Source organism: Cyprinodon tularosa, unplaced genomic scaffold (genome assembly GCF_016077235.1).
Source record: "Cyprinodon tularosa strain WSP-4 unplaced genomic scaffold, ASM1607723v1 ctg288, whole genome shotgun sequence".
Lineage (NCBI taxonomy): Eukaryota > Metazoa > Chordata > Actinopteri > Cyprinodontiformes > Cyprinodontidae > Cyprinodon > Cyprinodon tularosa.
This window is the reverse complement of record NW_024038994.1, coordinates 742,070-763,194: the sequence shown is the minus strand read 5'-3', so window position 1 is coordinate 763,194 and position 21,125 is coordinate 742,070. Positions and strand designations below refer to the sequence as shown.

General features: G+C 38.3%; 1 protein-coding gene across 1 annotated transcript in view; it reads left to right on the top strand.

The window, feature by feature from the left end:
- Nucleotides 1-21,125, top strand: part of tmem132e (transmembrane protein 132E) — a 254,119-nt gene that overhangs the window by 146,672 nt on the left and 86,322 nt on the right. Inside the window, exon 5 of the mRNA XM_038290758.1 lies at nucleotides 20,264-20,407. Coding sequence (XP_038146686.1) covers nucleotides 20,264-20,407 — 144 coding nt within the window. The remainder of the gene's footprint in view (nucleotides 1-20,263; nucleotides 20,408-21,125) is intronic.

Sequence of the window (21,125 nt, the reverse complement as noted above, 5' to 3'; positions counted from 1 at the left end):
AAAGTTGACTCTGGCTGCTGATTGGTGGAGCTGGTCGGCCATCATCTGCTGGGCGGAGCTCCAAGCTTTCTTTCTGAAACAGGTTGTTGAATGATGATTTTATTCTTGTAATGTGATGATCTTGTTCTCAAAATAGAAAAAAAAAAAAACAAATCAGTAGCCCGGCCCTAATACTCCGTCTTAGAAAACAGTATGGGGGGAAAAAAGTAAGAATTTTCACGTTTACTTTTATCAATTTGTTTTGTAATGGATATTAATTAGATTGTTTTTATTTCATATTTAAATTAGCATATTATTTAAACCTCTAGATCAGAGGTCACGGATTTGTTGACCACGGTCTGACCCACCTGCTGGCTAATCCGGACCCAACCTGATTTAAAACATTTATAAATTACCGCATGTTGTCCGACAGTAGTGTCTAACTTCACTTGCGCCGCTTCTCCTGTTAAATCTCCGGTTGAATAAAGAAATCCCCCTGCTGGATCCAGGCTGTTCTTCAGAGGTGTTAAAAAGATCAGCCTCTCATCTAAAACAAAGGAAGGAAAGCCGGATTCATGGATCTAAGGAAACACAATTAGATATAAATAACTAACATTAATTTGAGCATATAGAATTAAATATATATTTTTGACTTCCAGTTAAATTTACATGCTTAATATATACTGAAAAAGGGTGGGGCTTTGTGATGCAGCCGGTTTATTAAAGGTCTAAAATAATCAACCTAAGATAAGAAGATGTGGTTGAAACAGGATCATTTTTGCCCCTATTAAATCTCTGCTCTCTCAAATTTGGACCATTTTATATAATTACATCCGTCACCACTGTGGTTCCTGTCTGCTCTTACCTGCTCAAATTCCCCAACGTGTTAAACATAATCAAGAATTAATTAGCTCTCTCCATGACGCCACTTTTTGGAACTAAATCATTTCATCATATTATCCATAAAACTTAGATATCAGAACCGGCAACAAGCACAGTGCTGCCTATATAATCTAACATCCTCCATCAGTGGAGGATGTTCTTTCTGCAGCTATAAGTGGTCCTCCTAACTGTCAATCATTCTGGTGATATGTTAACGTAAAGCCGTTGGTGAGTCTGACATAGTGGAAAAATTACAAATCTTTTGGAAAGCAAGTTTGTATGAGGGATGAAACAGCAGCTTTTAAACAGAGCGTGCACGAAGAGAAATGGGCTCGTGCACGCGTTTAAAAGGCGTTCCCTCCCTCTTCCCTCATGCGAAAATCCTCCATTATATCTTTAATGCTATTTTTTATTTCATTTACTGTGGCTACAAAACATATTTATCTGAATCTTCACCTCACTGTAAGAAATAATTGTTTTGGTGATATATCGTGATATTCAGCTGCCCGATATAATATCGATCTTTCACTACCTAGTGTCGATTTTAAAAAACAAAACATGTTTACCTAAAACAATGAGGGAAAATGAGCTAGCTCTTCCCCACTCTGGCAGAAAGCTCTGTGGAGCCCTTTAGCTGCGTGACACAGTGCCAGATCTGTATTTGAAGCAGTCAAACTGGAACGACTCAAAACAACACAATATCGTCATAATATCGTATCGTTACCCAACTATCGTTCAATTCATTCAGTTTATTTCTATAGCGCCAATTCACATCATTTCCCTCCTATTGCATGATTCAATTCTTCAAAAGAGCAATCAAAATGGGCAGGAACAAATATTGAACCAACATTTAAATTTTTAAACAAAGTTATCGTCATACTGAAGCTTGCAGTCATCTAAGTCATGCAGGAAAAAGCAGCTGAAAAAGTTGACATTTACTGTAGGTGAGTTACTGGGAAATTTGGAGTTCTAATTACATAGACATTTGAAGGATGTTCGTTCAATCCACAGATTTAGCACAAATATTGTGATGTATTTAATTCAGCTCAGTTTATTTCTATAGCTCCAATTCCCATCATGTCATCTCAGGTCACTTTCCAGTTCAACCAGATCATCCAGTCAGATTGATTCAAAGTTTTCTACCTAAGGAGAACCAGCTGATTGCATCGACTCATTGACTCTTCAGCAATCCCTCACACTAAGCATGCTTGTAGCGACAGTGGAGAGGAAAAACTCCCTTTGAACAGGAAGAAACCTCCAGCAGAACCAGGCTCAGTGTGAGCGGCCATCTGCTAAGGCCCACTGGGGTTCAATAATGTTTCCATGTTTCAAATCGCAACACCCAGCCAATACTCACCCCTACTCACTAATACATCTATTTCTGCCTCAGTTAAACTGTGCTTACCTTTACTGCTGTTTGCTTTTATTCTCTTTGCTGCAGTTGCTATGGACACAATGAAATAACATAGGATAGATCAACTGGCTCATTTAAATTAGAGTCTGTAGAGGACTAACATTAAAGTAGAGCCGTGGACACGAACTTTAAGGTATAACTGTACCTATAAGGGAAAATCTCTTGGTTTTATGCATATTCATGCTTTTCTTTTTATATATATATTCCATTTTCAGGTGTTTGGTGTGCTACACTTTTAGTATGGATCCTAAGAAATGTTTTATTAATGAGAGCACAAAACCTTTTCTTTATTGTGAACAATTTTTATGTCCAAGAACAGCAAAAAAAAATGTGTAGGATTACTGCATGTGGAAATAATCAACTTTAAAGTCACTCATGAAGTTGGTTGTTTTAAATGAAAGTTGGAACAAAATTTACATACCAAGAAATGATCAGGAAACAGTTTTTGGAGTTGCAGGGTGGTACAGTTTGTAGATCCGGTGCCTTAGAGCAATTAGGTCAGGGTCCTTTATGCATGTTAGTGGATAATTGTTCACATTGGCTGTGCATGTTTCACTGCATCTTTCACTGCCCAAACATATGACTGATCGGGTAATTGGCCTCTACATTGATAACAGTATAAAGGAGCATGACTACATGATTTTTGGTCCTGTCATTCCAGAAAAGTTAAGAAACAATCCACTGGACTTTCTTTCCAAGTTTGAAAACATTTTGCTTCCCATCCAGGAAGCTTTTTCAATTCAAAATTGAAATGGATGAAAGGGTCCACCCCTTTGGAATGGGGGTCGTTTGGCTGTTTGTTAGCCTGCAATGCCCCATACCTGTCTATGTCTCTGAAAGGGGGTCGTTAAAGGGAATAGTTGGCCTGGCTGAAGAGGGGTTGGGGTTACGGTGATAGTGGGAAGGAATCAACTCTATTGCTGCATTGCAGGTTTTTGAAAGCTGAAATCTGATTTTGTTTCAATTTGCATGTTTTCTAAGCAAAAACAAGGCTTTGTTGGGCTACTTTATAAAGTCATTGAATTGAAAAAGCTTCCTGGATGGGAAGAGAAACGTCTTCAAACTTGAAGACCCTCCAACGATTAGCACATATAGAGTAGATGGATGGATAAATGAGATAAGACTTAAAGGCTCTCTGGGTCTTTTTACTCCTGTTCTCACTGTGAATGTATGACAATAAAAATTTAATGGGTCATTTTTATATAATCCTTGTGAAACAGACAAGAGAAAAACAGAGGTTTGATTTAACATTTTTATAAAATAAATAGAAAGCAACAATATATATTTTTTATTCTCCAGTTTTCATTCATTACAGGACCTGATCTAGTGAACCTTGGTCCTTCCATCATGTCGCCAAGATCCCTTCTAATTTTTTGAAAAGATCATTTAATTACACGCTTCTATTCAATGAAGCTGAACACAAACTCTGACTTATTTCTCATAAAAACTGAGACTTTTAGCCATTTATCCATTTTCAACTAGGCTGTCGCTGATCCTGCACCTAACAACCTGTGGTGAACTGCAGAAAAGGTATTATATAGTTACCTGATTCATGCACTAAAATGACTGTAAATTGCAGGCTGTCTTATTGTGTTATCTGTAATTTTACTGCAAATTACAGCTGCTTAGTGCTCTGTCATCCTACAGGAGAGCTACGTTAACATTAGCAAAGCCCTAAAGTGCATTTAACCCATACTGTGTTGGGTCTGGTTTCTTCTTCAGAAAACACAGTAAAACAAGAATTACTAAGCTTCTGACTAACTTTAATAAGGACCCTGTAAAGGAAGAACTCTCATGTCTTTACTCTACACATTTAAATGCTAATAAGCATCGAAATGTATTTTTTGGATCATATTATCTTGTAAAACTGCGTAAATATGTTGCATCCCTAGTTGCAATTCTTTCGTTGAAATTCTTTTATCAATCTAAAGTAGGGATGCACGATATTGGGATTTTGGCCGATATCCGATATTTTAAAACTCATGTAGCCGATAACCGATATCGATACCGATGTTAAAGCTGGACAAAAATACGTTTCTTTGATCATTGGAAATAGCAGTTTTATTTTCCATTTCTGACACTTTGAAAAATAATATACTCAAATATATTTTCATATGCTGATATCAAATTGATTTTTAAAAACGCGGTATCGATCTATTTTACTTTCAAAATGTGGTGAAATTTCATCGTTCTGTTACAAACTCTCGTGATATTTTGCAAATTCTTGTGAGATTTTGTTAGTAAAATAGGACCCTGCATTTTTCAACAAGATAATGCCAGACCACATTCTGCAGAAATCACAACATCATGGCTACGTAGGAGAAGGATCCGGGTACTGAAATGGCCAGCCTGCAGTCCAGAGCTTTCACCTATAGAGAACATTTGGCGCATCTTAAAGAGGAAGATGCAACAAAGAAGGCACAATACGATTGAACAGAGGCCTGTATTAGACATGAATGGGAGAACATTCCTATTTCTAAACTTGAGCTACTGCTCTCCTCTGTCCCCAGACGTCTGTTGAGTGTTGTTAGAAGAAGGGGGGATGCCACACAGTGGTAAAAATGGCCTTGTCCCAACTTTTTTGGAATTTGTTGACGCCATGAAATTTGGAAATAACATATTTTCCCTTTAAAATGATACATTCTCTCAGTTTAAACTTTTCATCTGCGATTTGTGTTCTATTCTGAATTAAGTATTTGTTTTTGACACCTCCACATCATTTCATTCAGGTTTTTTTCCACAATTTGTTTAGTGTCCCAACTTTTTTTGGAATCCGGTTTGTACTTTTATAGTACGTTAACTTCTTGCTCCAACCGCATTTATTATTTTCAAAAAATCAAAACAGGAAAACTAATTTGGGAAAACTTGACAAAATCCAGAGGATTTCTTCTTGTCTTCTACTTTGTAAGGGTCAGAAACGGATGAAACAAAATTGTAATCAAAACCCTCACTGATGACTTGATGATAATTATGACTAAATAGTCCATGTCTCCCCTCTAGTTTCCTTGCTTTAGGTAGTAATTACTAAATGGAGTAAACAAATTAAGTAAACAAAAGGGAAAAAATCAAGAGGCATTTAGTGCGTTCAACTGCTTCAATAATCACAGATTTTAATAATTGTATTTGGAATATCGCTGAGGATCAGACGCCTGCGTAAAGTTGAGGTTTTTCCAGGAGATCACTTTGTTTTTGACATAGGTCATCTCTGTAGATCGAGACTCTTGAAAAACAGCAAGACGGACCGTCGACTTTATTACACAAATGTAAATAATGCTAACAGTTTATCTGTTCATAGCAGCGGTTCTTAAGGCTCGGTGCTTGTCAGAGTGATAATTCCCGGTCGGCTGTTATTTGTTTGCATAATTAGAGCTGCTCTGCATATGCAGCTCCATTAAATATACTTGAGCTGCAGTTATAACTTTGTAGATGGCCCATCTGCTGTAACATAAGGTTCACTTAAAATCTCTTGTCCTCCCTTGACACTTGGGATTTGCATGCTTATTGTACCCAGATGTGTTGAGCAGCGCTGCAAAATGAGATAGGTGCTTCTATGACTTTGTCTTGTAAAATGGCTTCATATCCTGTCTGTCTCATTTGTTTTAAAATTACAAATGCTACAGCGTGCTTCCTTATGGGTTTCCTGGGTAGTGGGAAGAGCAGATTCATGAGTTAGGCTCCCATTGATGAGCACCTTAAACTGAGGAATGCAGACCTTTAGGTTAAAACATCCATTGTGACCCATTAATGAAGGTTTTTTCTCCCGGTTTTTTATGCTGTGCCAATTTGGTTCCACTTTAAGGAAAAGTCTAATGATCACGAAGAAAAATATTACGCTAAATTCATTAAATCACTGCAAACGTATTAGTTTTAGATATAAATAATGATTATTCCTTGCTGTAACGCTGCTTCTTACAGATGACTGATATAGTAAATAAATATAGTTAAATAGATATAACCATACATAGTTTAAAGAATTGTCTCTAGATAATTTACACTGTGACTGAAGTATTTATTCTGCATAATTTAAAGGTGAGCAACAGATGAAATGTACGGAGGATAAAAAGTGCCAAAATGAAATAAATAAATACAGCATTAAATAAATAAGTAAATGTGGAATTAAATAAATAAATGTGTCATTCATTAATTAAAACCACGTCACTAATATAAAGTGCCACAATAAAATAAATAAATACAGCCATAAACAATTAATTAAATGTGTAATTCATTAAATAAATAAGGAATTAAATATATAAATGTGTCATTAATTTAATAAAATGCGTCTTCATTTTATTAAAAAAATATATATGATTATTTCAGTGTGCATTTAATTATTTCATGGTCCTGTGTCGCAGTGCATCGAAACCATTAAAAGAATCTGTCAAACTCACCCATCAAAGTAAGGGGGCGGTTATCTAACACCTGATTGGTCACCCTGCACATTAAGGACTTTAAGACTCGATTCGCGTTAACCCCGCCCCCTAACTTTGATGGGTGAGTTTGACATATTCTTTTAATGGTTTCAATGCACTGCGACACAGGACCATGAAATAATTAAATGCACACTGAAATAGATATATATATATTTTTAATAAAATGAAGACGTATTTTATTAAATTAATGACACATTTATATGTTTAATTCCTTATTTATTTAATGAATTATTACACATATAATTAATTGTTTATCGATATATTTATTTATTTAATTGTGGCACTTTATATTAGTGATGTGGTTTTAATTAATGAATGACACATTTATTTATTTAATTCCACATTTAATTAAGTATTGACACATTTAATTATTTATTTAATGCTGTATCTATTTATTTAATTTTGGCACTTTTTATCCTCCATAGAAACGGGCCGGTTCTTTCCAAACAGTGAGCCTAACCAGTTCATTTGGCATTGATTATATTTCAGCATTTCATACTGAACTAACTTGCTATCTTGTAAGCATTTGTAAGCATGCTAAATGTTAATAGTTTTATTTTTTTTTTATTAATCAAGATTAAGTGTTTACATATGTCTAAACTCTCGATTAAACATGTATTAGGGTAGCCTTATAGTAAGTTGGTACCCCAAAGTCTTTAGATGTCTGGTTTTTATATTCCGACTTTCATTAACTTTTTCAAAAGGTCTTCTCTGACAGTTTTCTTCACCTTTGGTTTAACTTCTGACATCTACTTTTTCGCTCCTGTGCAATTTTTAAGTTCTGATCTTTTTATACCTGATTTATTTCTCTGGTATAATAAGGAGCTGTCGCCATGCATCAACTCTTACCTGCTTTGACAGCCAATAATTAAAAGCATTTGTCTCACTTATAGGTCTAATAATGTTCTGCTGTGCGAAAATGTATTTTTATTACTTTGATATGGTTCATAAAATCTCAGTAAAATAACAAAAAAAGATAAATTAGAGGATGTGACTAATTGTTTCAATTATTTATTTTCTTTTTTGGACAAGTTTCTTAACAAAAGTTGACTTACAGACATGCTGCAAATATATTAACATGGTACAACCTCTTGCTGTACTTTGATGCCATGTGAAGGAAACAGTAGGAATCGTCCAGAGTTACAAGTTCTTGAAGTATCTGCAAAAACAAGGCAAAAATTTTTACTTTCTTTAGAAAACATTTGATTGCCTTTCTAGGCAGAACTGTTGATGAAACCCAGCTCATTGAAGAATAATTAGAAGTTGTATGAAAATTATTTTTGTTTTACTTGTTTGCTTTTTGGCATAGAAGAGAAAATGTGGTGATGAAACTGGCCTCTTTTTTTTTAGTATGCAGTCATGTTAAGATTTATCTCAGCAGCAAAATATATTTTCATCTCCACTTTACTAAGAAAGAGCTCGAAGACGGTGTTTTGTTTTTATTGGACTCTTTCAAAAAGCAGATTATTTTTGATGTGAGAGCAAAGTGGTATTTTTTATGGTCAGTTAAAAGTTTCAGCCGAACACCAACTTTTGAATAAATATTGACTATAAAAATGCATACAGTATATGAGTGCAGTCTTAAACAGTTGCCTGAAAGTCTAAAAAGTATATATTTTATTTTTGTAAATTGGGAGTTCTGACAGTGTTTTCTTGTTTTTTGTTTTGTTTTTTTGCAAACACTAAGAAAATGTTGGCATGAAAAGCTATTAAATGTTAGCTTATTGGGAGACTTGCCCTGCCTTCCACAGAGAGAGACCATAAAGATGTGAGTCTGTGTGGAACTAACCGCGCAGGTGATACTGGATATGCTCAAGACTAATCACGAAATTTCAGTTAGTTTGTGTACACTGAAGACACACTTAAAAGAAGCTGGACTGTTCAGACGACGCAACTTCCGGTTCAAGGGTCAAACGGCGCCGTCGTCCAATCAGCGATGTCTCATGTTTCCCACTGGTACCTACCTTTTCCGGTAGGTTAATGTGATTGTGTTTTTCATAATGTAGTTGCGCTTTGCTTTACGTAGTTTTGTTTTTCTTAATGTAGTTGCGCTTTGCTTTATGTAGTTTTGTTTTTCTTAATGTAGTTGCGCTTTGCTCTATGTAGTTGCGATTTCCTTAATGTAGTTGCGCTTTGCTCTATGTAGTTGCGATTTCCTTAATGTAGTTGCGCTTTGCTTTATGTAGTTTTGTTTTTCTTAATGTAGTTGCGCTTTGCTCTATGTAGTTGCGATTTCCTTAATGTAGTTGCGCTTTGCTTTATGTAGTTTTGTTTTTCTTAATGTAGTTGCGCTTTGCTTTATGTAGTTGCGATTTCCTTAATGTAGTTTCGCTTTGCTTTATGTAGTTGCGATTTCCTTAATGTAGTTGCGCTTTGCTTTATGTAGTTGCGATTTCCTTAATGTAGTTGCGCTTTGCTCTATGTAGTTGCGATTTCCTTAATCTAGTTGCGCTTTGCTTTATGTAGTTGCGATTTCCTTAATGTAGTGCGCTTTGCTTTATGTAGTTGCGATTTCCTCAATGTAGTTGCGCTTTGCTTTATGTAGTTGCGATTTCCTTAATGTAGTTGCGCTTTGCTTTATGTAGTTGCGATTTCCTTAATGTAGTTGCGCTTTGCTTTATGTAGTTGCGATTTCCTTAATGTAGTTGCGCTTTGCTTTATGTAGTTGGGATTTCCTTAATGTAGTTGCGCTTTGCTTTATGTAGTTGCGATTTCCTTAATGTAGTTGCGCTTTGCTCTATGTAGTTGCGATTTCTTTAATGTAGTTGCGCTTTGCTCTATGTAGTTGCGATTTCCTTAATGTAGTTGCGCTTTGCTTTATGTAGTTGCGATTTCCTTAATGTAGTTGCGCTTTGCTCTATGTAGTTGCGATTTCTTTAATGTAGTTGCGCTTTGCTCAATGTAGTTGCGATTTCCTTAATGTGGTATCGCTTTGCTTTATGTAGTTTTGTTTTTCTTAATGTAGTTGCGCTTTGCTCTATGTAGTTGCGATTTCCTTAATGTAGTTGCGCTTTGCTCTATGTAGTTGCGATTTCCTTAATGTAGTTGCGCTTTGCTTTATGTAGTTGCGATTTCCTTAATGTAGTTGCGCTTTGCTCTATGTAGTTGCGATTTCCTTAATCTAGTTGCGCTTTGCTTTATGTAGTTGCGAGTTCCTTAATGTAGTTGCGCTTTGCTATATGTAGTTGCGATTACCTTAATGTAGTTGCGCTTTGCTTTATGTAGTTTTGTTTTCCTTAATGTAGTTGCGCTTTGCTCTATGTAGTTGCGATTTCCTTAATGTAGTTGCGATTTCCTCAATGTAGTTGCGTTTTGCTTTATGTAGTTGCAAATTCCTTAATGTAGTTGCGCTTTGCTTTATAAAGTTTTGTTTTTCTTAATGCAGTTGCGCTTTGCTTTATGTAGTTGTGATTTCCTTAATGTAGTTGCGCTTTGCTTTATGTAGTTGCGATTTCCTTAATGTAGTTGCGCTTTGTTTTATGTAGTTGCGATTTCCTCAATGTAGTTGCGCTTTGCTTTATGTAGTTGCGATTTCCTTAATGTAGTTTCGCTTTGCTTTATGTGGTTGCGATTTCCTTAATGTAGTTGCGCTTTGCTTTATGTAGTTGCGATTTCCTTAATGTAGTTGCGCTTTGCTTTATGTAGTTTTGTTTTCCTTAATGTAGTTGCGCTTTGCCTTATGTAGTTGCGATTTCCTTAATGTAGTGCGCTTTGCTTTATGTAGTTGCGATTTCCTCAATGTAGTTGCGCTTTGCTTTATGTAGTTGCGATTTCCTTAATGTAGTTGCGCTTTGCTTTATGTAGTTGCGATTTCCTTAATGCAGTTGCGCTTTGCTTTATGTAGTTGCGATTTCCTTAATGTAGTTGCGCTTTGCTTTATGTAGTTGCGATTTCCTTAATGTAGTTGCGCTTTGCTTTATGTAGTTGCGATTTCCTTAATGTAGTTTCGCTTTGCTTTATGTAGTTGCGATTTCCTTAATGTAGTTGCGCTTTTAGATTTGTAGTTGCAGTTTGCACTTCAGGGCGACCGTACAAATAAGACCTAATTTTTCAATAAAAAATATAATTTAATTTTGGTCCGGATACTTTTGTTTTCGTTTTTTCTGAATATTAAAGAAATAAGGAACACAAAGACCTTCATTTGGATAAGTTTGGCTCTCCTACAAAAATATTTGAATCCCCTTCTTTCTATGAAACACATTAAAGCAGCCAAACATAAATCATAGCAGTACAGTCTGTACCACACCAACAATGCTAATGTCGTAACCGGCAGGTATCTGGATTTCTTTTGCACGTGGTAGTTTTGAAAATGATAACTCTGTGCTGTGATGACTTTTCTTTTGGTTTTCAGGTGAGCATAATTAGAGCTCCCATAGGAGCCTGCAGTTATCTGCAAAGTGTGCGGTGTAGTGAATGCACACCAGATGCCAAAACAGTAAGAAGAGCTTAGGAGGACGATGTCTTTCAATTAGGATATCGCCCCAGAGTCCAGTCTGTTATTCATGGAGGTTTGCTGTGGAAATTAGGCAGTCTTTAAATAAAACACGTCCAGGAAAGGAGAAAAGTTTACAAAATCCTTCTAAATGCAATTCCAGCTAAGGAAAACATTTCAGCAAATAACTTTCTCCTTTTAGCGCCACTAAAATGTGATACTTGCCTCTATTCTTTATATGAGAATAAAGAACCTGCAGAATATTGCAGGATCTGTATGTCTGTGGTGGGAGGAAGCTCTGACTAGAGCTGCACTCCATATTTTATGAATCTTTCTATAAACAAAAATCTTCTGTGTGGCATTTTCTCCCTCGCTGTTTTCAGCGTCTCTATTATTGTCTTTGCAAGGATTCTACGACATTATAAAGAGAAGCGTAAAGAAAACTCCAGGGAATATATCAGTACAAATTACAGTTAAAATGACAAAGCAATCACACCCTGTTACATTTTTAATTTATCTGATTAATATCCTGAGTAATTAGTTTTTCCATCTGTTGGTTCTTGCTGTAGGCGTCTGAGATTCTTTCCATATGGTAGGAGAGCAAATATACCATGAAGATGATGATGATGATAAGGCAGTAGAGATGGCTTTCACCTCTTTTTTTAATTCACAACCTCAATTAAAAATTTTCAATTATAAAATTTGTAAAATAACATTTATTTGATTTAAGTGTGATTTTTTTGTCTATGTTTTTGAATTGAAAAAAAATATGTCTGTTATAGTCTACGTTTCAACTTTACCACAGAATCGGCCAGAGGAGGACTGCATATTGTTTACATAAAGTGATCGTTTGTGAAAATGGATCGCATACATGCATTATACGCTATTTTCTCATTTGCAGTGGGATGCGAAGGAACCTTTTTTAATGTAGTCTAATAAAATAAATTAATAATTAAATTAGAAACACGGGGCAACATGGATGGAGCCAGCTGGGAAACAGTGTGATAATTTAACAGCCAGTTCAATAAGACAATCCACATGTATCGGTGTCATCATTAAATCAAACGCTGGCGGAATTACATGAATGAAAAATGTCAGAAAATGCCTTCTCCTGAAAATTTGAGTGAGTGTGGAGCGATTTCGCCGGAGCAACAGGGAAATGCAGCTGGATGCTGGAATACATCGGGTAAAATAAAAAAAATAAAAAAGTTATTCCACCTTTCTGATTCCTGATCCTCCACGGACGGGTTGGTCGTTGGATCGCCAACTTGAAGAGGGAGGATTTGCCATCGAACTTCTGGCCAGAGAAAAAACCCGTAATATGTAGCCAACATTTGGAAGAAGAATGTTTTCAAGATGACTTGGATAATAGCGCGTTGTGACAAACACCAGATACAGCACTGGGACTTGATCAACAGCCGATACCGCACCGTAAAGTGAATGGTTTTTGTTTATTTATTTCCGTTTAGCTTCATATAACACTTATACAACAAACTACCAGCAGTTTACAAGGACATTATTGGCAAATCATCTTTTTTAGTAGGTAAAAAAGATGATTTGCCAATGGAATGAGTATTTTTACTCTTAAAATAAGATAATTAGATAAAATGCACTTGAAATGAGACAATGCAATTGCATTTTCTTATTTTAAATGTAAATTGTCTTGTTCCATTGGCGAAGTGTCTCACTTACTTCCTAAATTTAAGAAAAAAATCATTTATTTTAAGAAAAAATGACTTAATTAGATTTCAATTTTTTGTCCGGGGTTCCAGACTGTGGTGAGGTAGAAGAGAGATGGGAAGTAACGAAGTACAAATACTTCGTTACTGTACTCAAGTAGATTTTTCTGATATTTTTACTACAACTACTATTTTTATGGCGATTTTTTACTTCTACTCTTTACATTTTTACACAAATATCTGTACTTTCTACTCCTTACATTTTAAAAAAATTGGCTCGTTACTTTAGTTTTGAATCATTTCAATGGAGTTACCGTTATTATTTTTCACGTCATCAATACCAAATTCAATCTAATTGGATGGGAATCTACGTTGCATTTGACGCACCACTACAAGATGAATCGACAGATTCGGCGGTATTCATTGGCGGCAAATCATTGCAGCTTGGTGGCGGTGGCGTTAGCATAGTAGCATGGACGACGAGATGATTGAAAATGAACACAACGGAGACCTAGTCCTATTGGCAGACATCCATTTAAAATGTAGGCAACGGCATGAAAAAAGTGGTTTCTACTTTTACTTTTATACTTTAAGTAAATTTACAAGCCTGTGCTTTGTTACTTTTACTGGAGTAAAGAAGTTTAATCAGTACTTCCACTTTTACCAGAGTATTTTTTAACACAAGTATCTGTACTTTTACTCAAGTACGGAAAGTGAGTACTTTTGCCATCTCTGGGTAGAAGCAATGGAATGATGTTTGAATCAAACAGGAACTAAACAGAAATACAAACTAAATCACCACACAGTCGTTTTCTGATGTTTGTCTTGTTTGTTAAGTTAGAATAAATGCTGAGCCTCTGTTAAACTCCCTCGACTGTTAAACACGTCTTTGCCTTGCAGTTTAGATGAAACCCACCAGGGGAGAGGCTGATACTGTACGCGCCGCAGCCTCATTAAAACTATAAAACCAGAACTGTGCTGAAATTTAAATGTACTATTTTTGGTTTTAGGAGATTTGCATGTTTTTAGAAGGTCTCCTGTGACAAGAATAAGAAAAAAAAATAAACATAAATAAATTATGTGCATACATGTTTAATGAATCAGCGAGGATTTACTAAAGGATAACATTCTATTTTTACCTTTATTTATTCATGGTCATCTGTATGCAGAGGTTGTCTGTAAACATGAGGGAAACATTTATTGCAAGCAAACAGTGCAAAGGTGATAAAGGCTTTTCACGAAGAAATCAACAAGAAGCTTCACACTTGCTCCTTTCTACAAAAAATCATTTATTGACTCAGCAGTTTGGATAGAATAGAATAACCTTTATTGTCCCTTAGTAGGGAAATTAAAATGTACCAACAGCAGTGGGAAAAGAAAATCGAAGCATTCACATTTACTTCAACACAAAAATACAAAAACCAAGAAGAAAAATAAGTTTGCTCAGTAAAAGCATGTTAAAGGCTTAAGAAAGGAATAATTTGTGTAACTGAGTAAGATAAGGGAAATATAAACATGTGCCTGTATGTACAGTTTGGTCCTTAAAACAAAAGACAACTACACTCACCGGCCACTTTATTAGGTACCCCATGCTCGTAACGGGTTGGACCCCCTTTTGCCTTCAGAACTGCCTCAATTCTTGGTGGCATAGATTCAACAAGGTGCTGGAAGCATTCCTCAGGGAGTTTGGTCCATATTGACATGATGGCGTCACACAGTTGCCGCAGATTTGTCGGCTGCACATCCATGATGCGAATCTCCCGTTCCACCACATCCCAAAGATGCTCTATTGGATTGAGATCTGGTGACTGTGGAGGCCATTTGAGTACAGTGAACTCATTTTCATGTTCAAGAAACCAGTCTGAGATGATTCCAGCTTTATGACATGGCGCATTATCCTGCTGAAAGTAGCCATCAGAAGTTGGGTACAATGTGGTCATAAAGGGATGGACATGGTCAGCAACAATACTCAGGTAGGCTGTGGCGTTGCAACGATGCTCAATTGGTACCAAGGGGCCCAAAGAGTGCCAAGAAAATATTCCCCACACCATGACACCACCACCACCAGCCTGAACCGTTGATACAAGGCAGGATGGATCCATGCCTTCATGTTGTAGACGCCAAATTCTGACCCTACCATCCGAATGTCGCAGCAGAAATCGAGACTCATCAGACCAGGCAACGTTTTTCCAATCTTCTATTGTCCAATTTCCATGAGCTTGTGCAAATTGTAGCCTCAGTTTCCTGTTCTTAGCTGAAAGGAGTGGCACCCGGTGTGGTCTTCTGCTGCTGTAGCCCATCTGCCTCAAAGTTCGGCGTACTGTGCATTCAGAGATGCTCTTCTGCCCACCTTGGTTGTAACGGGTGGTTATTTGAGTCACTGTTGCCCTTCTATCAGCTCGAACCAGTCTGGCCATTCTCCTCTGACCTCTGGCATCAACAAGGCATTTCCGCCCACAGAACTGCCGCTCACTGGATGTTTTTTCTTTTTCGGACCATTCTCTGTAAACCCTAGAGATGGTTGTGAGTGAAAATCCCAGTAGACCAGCAGTTTCTGAAATACTCAGACCAGCCCTTCTGGCACCAACAATCATGCCACGTTCAAAGTCACTCAAATCACCTTTCTTCCCCATACTGATGCTCGGTTTGAACTGCAGGAGATTGTCTTGACCATGTCTACATGCCTAAATGCACTGAGTTGCCGCCATGTGATTGGCTGCTTAGAAATTAAGTGTTAACGAGCAGTTGGACAGGTGTACCTAATAAAGTGGCCGGTGAGTGTATAATACTGTATTAGCAAGAAATTTTAAAAAAACTGGAATTGATAGCAGAGGTATAATCATGGTTATATAACCGTTAAACCTAGGGTTATAAATAGTTATAACGTCTAACAGCTGCTGGCAAGTAGGATCTGTGATAATGATCCTTTGAGCACCAAGGATTCAGCAGCCTGTTGCTGAGGGAACCTTTCAGTTCTGCTATGGCAACCAGCAGGGTCCAAATAAAGAAAATCATCAACCAGTAAAGGTCCGGAGACATTTTTAATTATCATCTGTTACTTTAAACTGAATTTAACACTGAAATAAATTCAGGTGTTTATGCATCCATGTTATACAAAAAATGAAAATGTTTCCATTGTTAAATCTAAAGTGTTTTTTTATTTAGAGAACAACAATTGTTTAGTTTGATATATAGATAATATCCGGATTCACACCCATAAAACACCTGACCTGACCGTTTTATTATGTCCTAATGTTGGCAGTGGGCTTTAGGCTGCCCTGCAAGGCTTTAAACCTGGGTTTAACCGGAGACTAAGCCATTCTCAAGCACATATCAAGGTGCTCATTTTGAGCCTGGATCCAGATTTATTGTTGATTCTGTTCATGGTGGAGAATCCTGCTTCACAGCAGCAGGTTGAGCCAAACATCCTCTAAATGTGCAGGGTCATCTTTGAGCACGCCATTTCACTTTTCTTTCACCAGTTCACCGCAGTTCTTCCAGCAGTCCACACTTTCTCTGCTCTCTTTTTCTCATGGTCTTCTCCTTCTTTCCCATCGCCCGGCTTGCCACAGGTTTGCCTGCAGTGTCTAAAAGTAGCAGCAGCAGCAACCCAGACTGACAGCTCATTGGCTCATTTGGATCACGTGCAGCCTGGAGCCGGACGCTCCCCTGGGCTTTACCGTATTACCAGGAGAAGCGGTGCAAGTGAATTTAGACACTGCGGTTAGACAACATGCGGAAATTTATAAATGTTTTAAATCAGGTTGGGTCCGGATTTGCCAGCAGGTGGGTCCATTACCTCTGTTCTATGGCTTCCTGCATTGGGTCCAGGGATCATCCTGGGACAGAGCCCACTCTTGTAATGAGCTGATCTAACTGCTTCCTCTGGACTATAGATAAGCTGCAGCTCCAACAGATAAAGCTCTAGAAGATGACTGATGCCTTCAAAGAGTCTAAAGACTAAAATATTCAACAGCAATGTTTGCAGCTTGATCTCATAATTATGATTAGAACATTTGGGTGTACGGGTTTGGGGTTTAAAGATGTAAGAAGTTCCTTTTTGGAGTGAGTGGGTTTGTGTATCTCCTCGTCTTAGCGGATGGATGGATGGATGGATGGATGGATGGATGGATGGATGATGGATGGATGGATGGATGGATGGATGGATGGATGATGGATGGATGGAAGCAAGGAAGGAAGGAAGGAAGGAAGGAAGGAAGGAAGGAAGGAAGGAGACTGGAACAAGAGAGACTTGTTCAGGGTACAACTAGCTGAATACTAAACCCACAAGGACTTGCCCCTGACTTAATGGTGCTCTTCTTTCTATAAACAATTTATATATTTAAAAAAAAGGCATACCTGGCCCTTTAATTATAAATAAATGAATAAATCGTATAAAAACTAAAACTTCAGCTAACACATTCTGAGTGCAGCTAGCAGAACATTGACTCCCCCCTTTTTCTGTCCTTAGGGTGCAGAATCTGTGGATTTTGGATATGGACCATTGGTACATTATTCCTGGTATTTATTAACCTCGTGAGACCATCCTGATCTCGCGAGCTTTCAAGGTTTCACTCGCAGATCAGCCTGGAGACTCTCCGTTAAAGAAAATTTGGAGCTGTTCACCAAACGAACGTCCAATCAGCGTTGGCTTTGAGGTGGATTGACGTGTGACGCAACGAGAAGCGCGACAGTTCAGTCTAAAGAACATGGCGGCTTCAGCCGATGAAACTAGCGTTAGCGTGGCTATCGAGCAAGTTTTATCGGAATTACAGAGTATTTCTTCACTGAAAGAAGAGCAAAAACATCTTTTCTCAGAGGAAAAGATGTTTTTGCTCTTCTCCCGACTGGTTTCGGCAAGAGTAGCCTGGCTTGTGGTTGTGTTTTCGTCGTCGCTCTGTTAGTACATCATATGCTTCGTTGATCTGATTGGTTTATTTGGCCCGTCTATCACCAACATAGACCAATCAGCTAACCAGTATTTTCGCCCCTTCCCAAAATTACTTCAAAGGGAGGTTTCCAGATGGATATGCGGAGCAAATCCATCTGGCGGAGTCAGGTTATACACTATATTGCCAAAAGTATTTGCTCACCTGCCTTGACTCACATATGAGCTTAAGTGACATCCCGTTCCTAATCCATAGGGTTCAATATGACGTCGGTCCACCCTTTGCAGCTAGAACAGCTTCAACTCTTCTGGGAAGGCTGTCCACAAGGTTTAGGAGTGTGTTTATGGGAATTTTTGACCATTCTTCCAGAAGCGCATTTGTGAGGTCGCACACTGATGTTGGACGAGAAGGCCTGGCTCTCAGTCTCCGCTCTAATTCATCCCAAAGGTGTTCTATCGGGTTGAGGTCAGGACTCTGTGCAGGCCAGTCAAGTTCATCCACACCAGACTCTGTCATCCATGTCTTTATGGACCTTGCTTTGTGCACTGGTGCACAGTCATGTTGGAAGAGGAAGGGGCCAGCTCCAAACTGTTCCCACAAAGTTGGGAGCATGGAATTGTCCAAAATGTCTTGGTATGCTGAAGCATTCAGAGTTCCTTTCACTGGAACTAAGGGGCCAAGCCCAGCTCCTGAAAAACAACCCCACACCATAATCCCCCCTCCACCAAACTTTACACTTGGCACAATGCAGTCAGACAAGTACCGTTCTCCTGGCAACCGCCAAACCCAGACCCGTCCATCAGATTGCCAGATGGAGAAGCGCGATTCGTCACTCCAGAGAACGCGTCTCCACTGCTCTAGAGTCCAGTGGCGGCGTGCTTTACACCACCGCATCCGACGCTTTGCATTGCACTTGGTGATGTATGGCTTGGATGCAGCTGCTCGACCATGGAAACCCATTCCATGAAGCTCTCTGCGCACTGTTCTTGAGCTAATCTGAAGGCCACATGAAGTTTGGAGGTCTGTAGTGATTGACTCTGCAGAAAGTTGGCGACCTCTTCGCACTATGCGCGTCAGCATCCGCTGACCCCGCTCCGTCAGTTTACGTGGCCTACCACTTCGTGGCTGAGTTGCTGTCGTTCCCAAACACTTCCATTTTCTTATAATACAGCTGACAGTTGACTGTGGAATATTTAGGAGCGAGGAAATTTCACGACTGGATTTGTTGCACAGGTGGCATCCTATCACAGTTCCACGCTGGAATTCACTGAGCTCCTGAGAGCGACCCATTCTTTCACAAATGTTTGTAAAAACAGTCTGCATGCCTAGGTGCTTGAATTTATACACCTGTGGCCATGGAAGTGATTGGAACACCTGATTCCAATAATTTGGATGGGTGAGCAAATACTTTTGGCAATATAGTGTATATTTATTGCAGTGAAAATAGAAAAAAAAAACAGTTGTTTTATGCAGCTGCAAACATGTCGACCTTCAGAAGTACAACTGTGTGCAGAAAGATAAATACCTTAGCACATTAGTTACATGGGGAGCAACCTTTTTATTTAACAGCACACCAATATTGCATTCAATCATATTATGAAAACACATTTACTGATGCACTTATGGAAAAAACAAATTTGTTTTTACTTTATTTAGTGTATTATCACTGGATACTTATTATAGCATTTTTTAATTCATAATCAGGAAAACAGTAACCTGATAGAATGGCGCCCTGGCTAGTAAGACCTGAAGCTAATATTAAAAAACACTGAGTCCTTGCCTTGTCAAAATATATGAATCTAGAGATGTTATATAGTTGAAGTTTTTCACCATGGAGGTGCTTTGAGAACACGGAGATTGGTGAATTTCATTTTCTAACACAAGTTCAAATTTTAAAAAGTCAATACCGCTCCATTTGCTTTCAAACTCAAAGCATTTTTCCTGCAGTTTCTTTTTGAAAATTGCCGTCTATTACCCTCCTCAATGTACTCACTTAATCATTGTCAGTTTAGGGACAACTGAAATGATGAATGATGGAAAAACGTATTGAATAGGCAGAATAAAGCACACCGTGTGAGAAAGAAGGAGACGCATTATAAACCCTGACCAATCATGTTAGGACAATATGAACAGCCTTGAAGTGCTTTAATTCCAATCATAGAAAGGTTAGATGCATCTTGGCCTCTGCAGCGCTGCTCTATATGCCTCTCCTGAATTTTAAGCCTAGCATATGGCTCTAAATGACTTTCCTGAATGATTAAAGTTAAGGGGAACACTTTTCTGTCCTTTCAAATCTCATTTTCTGTTACTTCCACTCACTCAGTGGGAGAAAAGTGCCTGTGAAATAAAAATGTCAGTTGATGAAATCCAAGGAAAGATATTTAAGTGTTCCGAAATGAGCTGTGATCTGGCACTGAGAGCGTCACCTGGACGGCACGGGGCCGCAGTGCTAATGTTTTTTTCAAACGTGGACCCGCGCTGATGAAATACAGTATCAAGGAAAGAAATCGCCTCTCGCTGTGTCATGAATGCCATTTCTATTTTCTCCCTCCCCACAGGACACGGAGATCATCAACACGGCCATTCTTACCGGACGCACCGTGGCCATTCCCGTCAAAATGGTCTCCATAGAGATGAGCGGGGCAGTCACGGACGTCTCGACCTTTGTGCAGTGCAAGTCGTCGAATGAAGACATTGTAAAGGTACGGTTAACCACATTTCCTCCATGCCTGTGCCAGGGAGATGTAATTCGGGGCAAATGTAATCCCTTTAACCCTGCACAGAACCACGGTCACATCATCAGGAAAGCATAAAAAATACATTTGCAGCGGCCCCACATGTGTTTTTGATTCGATTCCTGCCTTAGATGCAATCAGGGGAGGTAGATATCAGTCTACATATAAATCGATAAGGTAACAAATGAACAGTAAAAGCTCCATTATATGCTTTTAGAAGTGCCAAACCTGAAGCTCCACATGGCAGACACTTTTTTTCTTAGTGCAAATCCTAATAAATTTCCTTGTTCACCTCGCTTCAACTGCAGCAGGAGAACAAAACCTTAGTTTCCCAGAATGATGGAAGGCTCAGCGTCAAGTATTTGATTGATCTAATTAAACACGGGTCTCAACAACCCGTAGGACACACTAGACTCTGTGATAGCGCTGTTCTTTTGCACTCCAGTCAATTACAGCCATATTTGACAACAATATAGGCTGATTGCGTAACTGTATAGGGGGCATATATGTGTCCATGTTGTTTTGCACCGTGAGATTAGTGAGAGTGAATGTGTAGAGGGAGCTGGGGTTTAGGAGAGAGGAAATGCTGAATAATCTATGATAATATATTGAAATATGCAGCAGTGCAAAATGGGCGGCATTTTTTTGATTCTTGAAATTTTACTCTTTGAAACCTTTAGGCAAG